At 39.4% G+C, this 10,861-nt stretch overlaps 1 protein-coding gene across 1 annotated transcript in view; it reads right to left on the bottom strand.

The window, feature by feature from the left end:
• Positions 1–535: 535 nt before the first annotated feature.
• The window catches only part of LOC142178060 (mitochondrial uncoupling protein 3-like), a 31,435-nt gene continuing 21,109 nt past the window's right edge, over positions 536–10,861 (bottom strand). The window contains exons 2-3 of the mRNA XM_075247382.1: positions 1,863–1,884; positions 536–1,669 (exon numbers count right to left, since the gene is read on the bottom strand). Of these exons, the coding sequence (XP_075103483.1) occupies positions 1,066–1,669; positions 1,863–1,884 (626 nt within the window). The 3' untranslated portion in view covers positions 536–1,065. The remainder of the gene's footprint in view (positions 1,670–1,862; positions 1,885–10,861) is intronic.

The following is a 10,861-nucleotide window of genomic DNA, read 5'->3' as shown; positions in this document are numbered from 1 at the left end:
TATTAGATGCGTTCTGTTAATCTTGTGAATACTAGAAAAGGAAGAAAAAAAAGAGTCCTGACACGGCAGTTTAGGTGCCGCACCCGTGTCAATACGACACTGGTATGTGTATGGGATCCGTACCAGATTTAATCAAATAATTTTGAATACTTTGACCACTACGGACGGAAGAATTAGAGACGAGATACAATTTGATTCCCGAAATCAAAATCAAAACTAGGGTAAATTTGAAGAAAATAACATATCTTATCTAGGAAATCAATCCTTTACTTATCTACAACTTGAGAATAAAAAAGAAATCCACACTTTACAAGCTATAAGTAAGTATTCCACAAAATTATTCATAATTTAGAGATATTTTTATTTTATTAACTTTTTGAATTGTTTTTAGCCAGGATTCCCGCACCTGTATTCGTGCTAGGATCTGTATCCCCAGATCTTAGAATTTACATCTCAAAGGATCCAACCTCTAGATCCGTACTCGTGTCGGACACCCGTACCCGTGTCCGAGCAACTTAGGTCTCAATATCTTGCTATCTTTTTTTTTCTTTTTTTCATCTTGCTATCTTTCTTAATATTAGTGTTTTCTTAGTTTTATTTCATAACGTGAGAAATAATGCCTCAAGCTACAATTTTAACACCCAACTGGCACATGTATTGCTTGTTCCAACGGATTGCTCTCCAGCTCAGTTTAAGAAAAAGAATAGTGATGTCTTCTTCATATTGATACCTCCCAATTGGTTGTTTCTGAACTTCCCGGCAAATATGAGAAATTCCTAGTGTCCCTGGCACAGCCATATTTTCAGATCGACCAGCTAATATTTGGATGAAGAACAGACAGCAAAACAGTTTAAATGACTCGAGCAGAGAAAACTGGTGCATGCTTAGCCAATACTGAATGAATCTATCTCCCCAATTTTCTCGTGAAAGGGAGTCAAGAAGCATACTGGGCTTTCTCAAACACCCACCATGATACAACATACGTAACTCAAGATCAGTCCAAAGGAAAAACGTGAAAACCTAACCTTTGTTCCGCTATTTTATACGCACAGCATGATGAATTGGTTAAAATGAAGAGAGACCAGCAATTTGTCGGAATTTCTCATATGATACCCAGAATACAAATTGCCAAGGGCCAAGTCTTGCCCATGTAGGAAAGAATCCCTTCCACAATGCTTTGACTCCTTCAATTCCGACAGTTTTGACAAGACAATCATAGGAGTTTCTATACTTATTCTTCCCTTGCTTGTCAGCAGCCTGATTCATCATTCTTGTCTTAATTACATCTGCCGGACAACTCAATGTAGTAGCTGACAGGCCTGACATTATAGATGATAAAGTGTGTGCGTAAATATTATCATTCGCTATGTTGTTGTTGATAACAAACTTGAACTTGTCAAGTACTTTATCTCCCATGTTAACTAAGAAAGCTCTTTGGACATTTGGGAGCACGCCTTTCCAAAGTCCTAGGAAGCCTTCCGTCCGAATAATCTTGTTAAAAGCATCAAATGGCCCACAATATCGAGGTTCCATACCCTGACTTGCCATTCTACTTTCTGCTTGCATCCTAACTTTGACAAGATCAGCTGGGCTTGCCACAACCTGAATCACAAGAAGACAAACAACTATGACATGTTCCACAATGAATGCCGCCGAAGGGAATTGAAAGCTTAAGCACAACAAGCCAGTAAACTAAAAAGTTTTTGCATACTCACATATTTATTTTTCTCCTTTTATCTCTTTTTCTCTTTTTTCCATTTTTTTTTTGTGGGGACAAGTAGCCCATCATACTTCACATTTTTCTCAGCTTAGCAGTATCAACATTTCTTTTATCAACTTAGCATTAGTTGATCATACTTTACATTCTTCCCAACATGCAGAAAGCTATAGGATAACAGAGACGAAAAACATAAAAAAGATAATGTCATGTGAAATATTGTTAAAGATGACAAAATTAAAGATGAGAAGACGAAGGGTTTTTCATGATACCATCTTTGGCGGAGAGATAAAAGTAACTCGTTTCTATAAAATTAACAGAGTGATAAATTCAACAAACATCAACAAATAAGAGCTTCATAGACTCTTACAAGGGCACCTATCAGCATCTATCTCTAGGTATAGTAAAATTTCAAAACAAAAGGAAACTGTTCTAAAGAATGTTTAAAACAGCTGACTTTTTCTCGGAATGAACAAATTAATCAAAAAGAATAACTATAAAAGAGACTTGTATTCCTCTGTTCCACAAAACTAACAACTTATGACAAGTATGCAACCAAGTTTTGTTCTAGTGATCACCAATTTCTTCATCTGTTTACTCCAAAGTCTCAGGTGCCACCAAGGAAACAAAGAACTGACAAAGTAATCAACAATCATACTAAGAATGTACATCTAAAACATAAAACAACGTTTTATATACCAAATAGCACTAAATATACTCAAGAATCAAACAATCATACTAAGAATGTACATCTAACACATGACATATATTTTCAGTATCAGCATACCAGTTATTGTTATATGTGGAGGTGCATCTATTTTGTGGTGTTCTATAAAACTAGAATCTACTACTTCAGCCATACAAAGAATATTAGCGATTCATAAGAGACGCTGAGAATGTCTTGTTGAGATCAATAATTGAACATATTCAAAGTGCATGTAGCCTACCTAGCAAGAAAGAACCAACTATATTGTATAAAGATAATATTGTATGTATATATCAGCTGATGGTAGGATTCAACAAAGAAGACATGAGGAAATATATTTTTATCAAAAATTGATAGTATTCACAAGAAAAGTGAGATTTTTGTTCAACAGATCCGCTTAACTGACTATCTTGTTGATTTTCTTATCAATGCACTTCCGATTGTACGTGCTGATCTACTCTAGAAAGCGCTTTTTGTAACGAACCGACCAGTTGTTTTGAGCTCTAGCGCGTCATTCGGCGATTTGATGCCTAGAGTAGCTTCCCTTAAGGTATTATGACTTGTATGTGTGGTCGGAATTAAATTTCGGAAAGCTCAGAGTTAATTCGGATGGAAAATTCTAATTTCTAAAGTTGAGTTGGAAAAATTGACTAAGGTTTGACTTTTGAGTAAACGATCTCGGAATCAGAATTTGAAGGTTCCAACAGGTTCGTATGTAATTTCGGACTTAGGCATATATTCGGGTTGAGTATCGGGTGGTCCGAGAGAATTTCGGCACATATTATGGAAGGTTGGAATTTTTGAAAGTTTAAGAACTTCATAAGTTTGATTTGAAGTGGACTTTGGTGTTATCGATGTCCGTTTGGGGTTTCGAGCCTTGGAACTGCTTCGCTATGTCATTTATTACTCGCGTGCGAAATTTAAAGTTATTCCGGATTGATTTGGTACGTTTCGGCACAAGATGTAGAATTTGAAAATTTTAAATTTATCAGTTGATTCAGTGTGATTCGTAATTTCAACGTTGTTTGGCATGATTTGAGACCTCGACTAAGTTTGTATGATAATTTAGAACTTGTTGGTATATTTGGTTGAGGTCCCTGGGGCCTCGGGTGAATTTCGGATGGTTAACTGATCAAATTTGAATGAAGCATTTGCTGGAATTCTGCCGTCTGGTGCAATCGCACCTGCAGAATTTTGCTCGCAGGTGCAAGCTCGTAGAAGCAAGTTGGGCTTCACAAAAGTGGCCAGGCATGACTGTGGCAGTAGTCACAGAAGCGGGCAGGTGCACTGCAGAAGCGGAGTTGCACCTGCGACGGGTCGATCGGAGAAGCGGAAAGTGAGAGGGAGGGCTGCTTCGCAAAAGCGGCAGTGTTGCCGCAGAAGCGAGTCCGCAACAAAGGGGAGCATAGCATTTGCGAGAGCGCAGATGCGGCCAAGTGTATCGCAGATGCGAAAATACTGGCAGTGTTAAAACCAGAGGGGTTCCGACATTTTTGTCATTTTAGAATTCAAACACTCGGTTGGGGTGATTGTTTAGAGGAAATTCACGGAAATCTTGAGGTAAGTCACTTGTGACCATTTTTTAGTGGATAATATTGAATTATCATCAAATATTCCGACTAGATTACGTATTTTTGAGGCGTAATTCGAGAATTTGGGCCTATGAATTTTAAAATAAGAATTTAATATTTGGAGGTCGAGTTGATATCGGAATTTGATAAATTTGGTATGGTTGGACTCGTGGTTGAATGAGCGTTCCTATTTTATAATTTTTGTCCAGTTCCGAGATGTGGGCCCAAGTCGACATTTTGGAACGATTTATCAATTCTTTGCTAAAGTCATAGTTTTATTATTAAAATTAGTTTTTTATAGTCATATTTATAGTATGTAATTATTTTGGCTAGATTCGAGCCGATCGGAGTTGGAAAAATATCGAGGGAAATGCCTTCTTTGTGATTGGATGAGCGAGATTTGCGGTAAATGACTTGTCTAACCTTGTGTGGGGGAAACTCCCCTTAAGATTTGGTGCTGTTATAATAAATTACAATATGTGAAGGCCGTGTACGCGAGGTGACAAGTGCGTACTCAGGCTAAATGTTGAATATCCATTTTTTTGCTAAATAGTTCATTTTTATTCCTTTAATTGAGTTACTCTAGTACGTGTAGCCATCATGTTTAGCCTAATGTCACATGTCTACGTGCCTTATCTCTCACTTGTAATTTATACAACATGCTTAGTTGAATTAAATGTTTTATTGATTTCGTATTCATTCTTTAACTGTAGGATTCCTTGCTGTAATTTCATTGTTCCAATTATTATGTGTTGTTTTCGTGATTTTTGGTTGAGATGACTGTTTGGTTGTGGCACGAGGTTTCTGCCCTGCAGAGTGTTTTTATGGTATAAGGTTTCTTCCGTGTAGTTATCATTGTTTGCACGAGGTTTTTGTCTTGCCCCTGTTGCATATTTACTTTTGGGACTATGAGGCGGTACCTCGAGAGCGCCCCTGTTGCATATTTAATTTTGGGACTACGATGTGCTACCTCGGGAGCGCCCATGTTGCATATTTATTTTTGGGAGTATGAGACGGTACCTCGGGAGTGCCCCTGTTGCATATTTACTTTTGGGACAACGATACAATACCTCGGGAGTGCCCCTGTTGCATATTTACTTTTGGGACTATGATGCGATTCCTCGGGAGCGCCCCTGTTATTTACCTCTATTTGTTGTGTTATTGTTGTTGTTGTTGTTATTGTTGTTGTTGTTGTTGTTGTTGTTGTTATTGTTATTTCTTAACTTGTAAGAATCTTGTTTTTCCTCACGTGTTGTAATTGTCTTCTTAAATCCCGTGTTGTTATATTTCTATAAATTCTCATTGTTCACTTCTTATTCATTTTATTATTTTATTATATCTTCTGCCTTATTTCCTATTATTTCCAGTAGGGCCCTGACCTGACCTCGTCACTATTCTACTGAGGTTAAGCTTGGCACTTACTAGGTACCGTTGTGGTGTACTTATACTACACTTCTGCACATTATTTTTTGCAGATCCAGGTACTGCTTACCAGACCTGGTACCAGTGAGTTAGCCCGTATGTTGAGACTTTAAGGTACATCTGCCAGCGTCCGTAGACTTAGGAGTCCCTCTCTATCTTTATTATGTTGTTTTCCTAATTCCTCATTAGACTCTGATGTATAGAGATATTTAGTATTTTTCTCTTTGGAGCTTGTGACTTATTTCCACCGGGTTTTGGGAGTTGTAACTATTGAAATCGCAGTTCTTATTTATTTCAAATGTTGAGGTTGAGTTTCAGCTTTATATTCAGTTATTCCGCATAACTGTTAGGCTTACCTAGTCTTATAGACTAGGTGTCATCACGACATCCTACGAGGGGAAATTGGGGTGGTGACAAGTTGGTATTAGAGCCCTAGGTTCATAGGTGTTATGAATCACAAGCAGGTTTAGTAGAGTCTCACGGATCGGTACGGAGACATATGTACTTATCTTCGGGAGGCAAAGGGAAGCATCGCATCTGCGAGAGCGTAGATGCGGCCAAGTGTATCACAGATGCGAAAACTCTAGCAGTGTTAAAAACAGAGGGGTTCCGACATTTTTGTCATTTTGGAGTTCAAACACTCGGCTGGGGGCGATTTTTCTTAAGGAATTCACGGGAATCTTGAGGTAAGTCACTTGTGACCATTTTCTAGTCGATAATATTGAATTATCATCAAGTATTTCGACTAGATTACGTATTTTTGAGGTGTAATTCGAGAATTTAGGCCTAGGAATTTCAAAATAAGAATTTAAGATTTAGAGGTCGAGTTGATGTCGAAATTTGGTAAATTTGGTATGGTTGGACTCGTGGTTGAATGGGCGTTCATATTTTATAATTGTTGTCCAAATCCGAGATGTGGGCCTGAGTCGATATTTTGGAACGATTTTTCAATTCTTTGCTAAAGTCGAAGTTTCATTATTTAAATTAGTTTCTTATAGTCATATTTATAGTATGTAATTGTTTTGGCTAGATTCGAGCCGATCGGAGTTGGAAAAATATCAAGGAAAATGCTTTCTTATTGATTAGGCATCGAGGAGTTGTAGTGGTACTGCAGACGTGGTGCCGGATATTTTTCCCTGCGTATTCGGGCAGGCTATTATCATCACCTTGTGGAAGGATGTTCTATCATTTCAGTTCAGTAGATATATTTCCTATAGTTTTGAGGCTATGCACGGATTGCTATGATGTTCATGCATTGTTGTCGCACAGTGTTAGTGTAATGGTAGGGTGCTTGTCTATGTGTCAAGGCAGTGAATGACTCGAAAGGAGGATATCTCAGTGCGTGGTTTAGGGGTTCGACATTTAATTCAAACGGAGGAAAGGAAATATCCAGGCCTTGGTTGATAAAGTAACGAGACATGATATTTTCGAGCGTGGTTGAATTTTCATTTGTGATGTGGTGTCGCCGTCCTTGTTTGAATGCATTAAGGTTCGTTGATGTTAGGGTCTTCTTCAATTTGCCTTTGGGGCAGGGTGTTGTAAAGTGGTGCCTGAGAAGCGGTTGTCAGAGATGGCGGTACGTAGCCATTTCAAAAATCGAATTGGTGTTTCTAATGTTGATGGCTCGAGAAAGATGATCTTCTAAGAGGTTTAGAATTGGTAGAAATTTATTAGTTCAAGTGCTACATGTATAGATTTTGATCTGGGAAGTAATAGGTTGGCGAAGAATGAGGAAGGACATATGGAAGGTGTCTTGCGATGGTTGAATTACTAGCAGGTCAAACTATGAAGAGTAGAGGTCGATGAGTTGCTTAAAGGAGGTGGTTTAACTGAAGTGGAAGTGGCAGAATAGCATATGGATTCTGTAGCAGGAAAACCACTTTCCTTGAGAAAGTTTAGGGCGATTTGGGAATCGTGATAGAATGTGATTTGGTCTATGGATTTTATTTGGGATGGTGGCTACTGTACCGGGGAAGATTGAATATGGCAAGGAGGAGTTTGCTTGAAATGAAGAGGGGTGTGAAAACTTGATTATCGATTTGGATGCATCATGACTTCGAGTTTGGAATGTGTTGTCGGACTTTCAGTTGATGTTAACGGGAAATGAACGAACTTGTACAGCCCGTGGACGAGCGTGGGCTGAGGAGGGTTTACTGATTTCGTAGTATTTGTACCCAGTGCAGTGCCGCCGGAAGATGTCGGCATGGAATTCCACAAGTGGGTTATCTACTATGAGCAGGTTAGCAGTTGCATGATATTGATGAAGCTTCTATGAAGAATTCTACTTGCTACCCGATAAGAGGTCGAATATGTGATTGTGGCTGATGATTCAGAATGTTCATAAAAAGCTTAAAAAAAGACTTCGAGAAATTTGGCAGGTTAACGATGCAAGATCATAGTAACTAAGAAGGAGAAAGCTTTGTGGGCTCTACATTATGTGATGGTAGCTTAAGGCTAAGTGGGGGAGCCCACCTTCTACGATTGGATCGCGTGGTTATCTGCTTGTGCGGGTTCTAGTTATTGGTGCATTGGTGGATCATTTATGGCTAAGAAAAGAAAATATCAGGGGTAATTCGAGCAAAGAACTTGTTGAGTGTGTGCTATATTTTTTTTATCGGTCCACGTGCAAGTTTTGGGAAGACTCAGAGTTTATGCTTCTTGTGGATGTGATGTACAAGGAAAAGAATTCAGTCGATTGCTTCTTTGAGGGAGTGTTCAAGTGCTAGCAAAGCGTTAGAGTTTGGTTATATTCGGGACCAGGTCAGAGTGGATGACTCTTAATAACGGTCCTAGCGGGTTCAAGAATTTAAGTGCAGTGCCTAAGGATTTTGGGTCCGTTGTGTTTTTAAGGATCGATTTTTGCAGTGGGTTATAAAAGGGTCTTAGAGTGCTCTATGTTATCATCGGGTCTGCAGTACAGTATTAGAGGAAAAGTTGAAATAACTTCGGATTCGCGAAAGGTCTTGCAGAATGAGTGCGCTAATTGGAGATGTCATTGTGCGCTTGAGGAGGGTATGAGATGGTTCATGAGTATTGAGATGATGTGGTCTTGTGATGCGGGGTCACTCGGGATGAGTGCAGATTTAGTTCGTTATGTTTTTGAATGGAGCTATTATTATTTCTAAGGCGAGTGGAGAATAAACTAGAAGATGTTTGGTCGGTTAGTAATGGTTGAATCAGCATGATTGTGGCAATGATCAGTTTCTTCAGCGTGTGAAGTTATACATGTGGTTGGTGGTTTTACGTGCGGGCTTGACAGCCACCATAATTTGATTGATTTGGGAGATATTTGATTCAAATGGCTTTGTTATGTGTAAATGGATCCCGAAAGAGTTATGGCGATTTAGACCACAACTTGAGGTTTGTATTTTCTACAGTTATTGAAATTGGAGGTTAGGGATCAAGGTTACAGTTCAGTTTGATAAGAATGTCCCGAGCTCGGGGAGGGGGGGCGAGGATCCAGAAGTTCAAAATAAGCTGGCATTTCCTTTAATATCACCGGAGAATGGTGTCCTGTGTAAGAGGCTTTGTGTATTAAATTGTGGACTCTTGGTTGGCCCAGTATGGTATAATCAGAATCGGCTAGAGGTCCGTTGGTAGGTCTAATGCGAATTTGTGCTCTACATCAGGCCGGATGTGTTCGTTCGGCATAACATTGCTTGCGGAGGAATCTTCTGGCATTGGATGTTATTCCCTTCATCAGCTATTCTATGTAATACTCTATTGTTCCACGTAGGTTATGAGACAGCTTGATTATTCACACATGTGTTGTGATTCCGTGTAGCTTGTGGTGTTATATGAGCAGGATGGCTCTCGAGATACAAGTCATTTATCGTACCTTAATTGTGCTTGGGTTTTGTAGCATATGGCGCTATATGTCTCCCCAACGTTGTATTTTTGTTTTTGCACTTGGCATGCTTATGGTCGATATTCTGTATTTCGTAGGTATAAGCATTTTTTCTTGATGGGTATTACCTTATTTATTGTCATGTTTGGATCGTGTTGCATGTTGCAACGGTACCATGTGTGGATCGGGTTGCACGCCGCAATGGTGAGATATTGAGTACGGTTCCATGTACTTATTTCTGTTTAATTTTGTTTCCCATTCTCTGAGAAGAGTTCATAGCGTCTGTTCGGCCATTTTATTCGTTATGCGGCATGGGAAGTTCCTTTCCAGAGTTTAGTTTTTCCCTTATGTATCATATTCGAGTTGTAGCTTGTTGGCGCATCGATGGCATCGTATGAAATCCTGGGCAGTGTTTGAGGTGGCTTATTGCCTGGGCAGTTTGTACTAGGTGAGACAAGATTATTGGTCCTGAAATTAGTGCAATCAGATCTATATAAAGTATATTAAAGAGCAAATATCGTTATTCAGCTCAGAATGAGGTAATGGTCCTTGTCAGTAGAAGAGACTCCATGATTTCTTGCTTCGGCAGGTGTAAATGAGTTTCTACGCATCTCTTCTGTCGTGGCATTATTGCGAGAGCTGGATCTGGCTTATATGTGTTATGAGGTGTATTGCGGGCCGTGTTCATGGAATTACAGCTATTGTGGTCGGATGATGTTATTTTGATCAAGCGATTTATATGGTGCATGGTGTGATTTCAGCGGAGGAGCATGGTCATGCTAAGCAGAATGTCTGGTAATTGATGCGGTGTTCGTATGTTAGAATCGGTCTCGTGGAAAATTTCGAATGTTGGAATTTGGTTCTAAAGCTTGTTAGCTAAAGATATAAGGAGTATCTCTAGTCTGGCTCGAGTTAATGTGCTCAACTGGGTGGTGGCGACACGGGTAGGTGCACGAGGTGTTAAACAGTGATTTTGGACAAATCCGGAGCGGTTCTTGGCACGTTCGCGGACGAACTTATGTTTAAGTAGGGGAGAATGTAACGACCCGACCGGTCGTTTTCAGCTCTAGCACATCATTCGGTGGTTTGAGGCCTTGAGTAGCTTCACTTCAGGCATTATGACTTGTATGTGTGGTCGGGAAGCTCAGAGTTGATTCGGATGGAAAATTCTAACTTCAGAAGCTTTGAGTCGAAAGAATTAACTAAGGTTTGACTTTTGAGTAAAAAAAATCTGAATCGGGATTTGAAGGTTCCAACAGATTCATATGATGATTTCGGACTTGGGCGTATGTTTGGGTTGAGTATCGGATGATCCGGGAGAATTTCAGCGCATATTATGGAAGGTTGGAATTTTTGAAAGTTTAAGAACTTCATAAGTTTGATTTGAAATGGACTTTGGTATTATCCATGTCTGTTTGGGGTTTCGAGCCTTGGAATGGCTTCCCATGTCATTTATGACTCGTGTGTGAAATTTGAAGTTATTCCGGGTTGATTTGGCATGTTTCGGCACAAGTTGTAGAATTTGGAAATTTTAAATTTATAAGTTGATTCGAGGCGCAATTCGTAATTTCGACGTTGTTTGGAATGAATTGAGGCCT

This window comes from Nicotiana tabacum, chromosome 24 (assembly GCF_000715075.1).
Source record: "Nicotiana tabacum cultivar K326 chromosome 24, ASM71507v2, whole genome shotgun sequence".
Lineage (NCBI taxonomy): Eukaryota > Viridiplantae > Streptophyta > Magnoliopsida > Solanales > Solanaceae > Nicotiana > Nicotiana tabacum.
The sequence above is the reverse complement of the archived record's forward strand: the minus strand, read 5'-3'. Positions and strand labels throughout refer to the sequence as shown.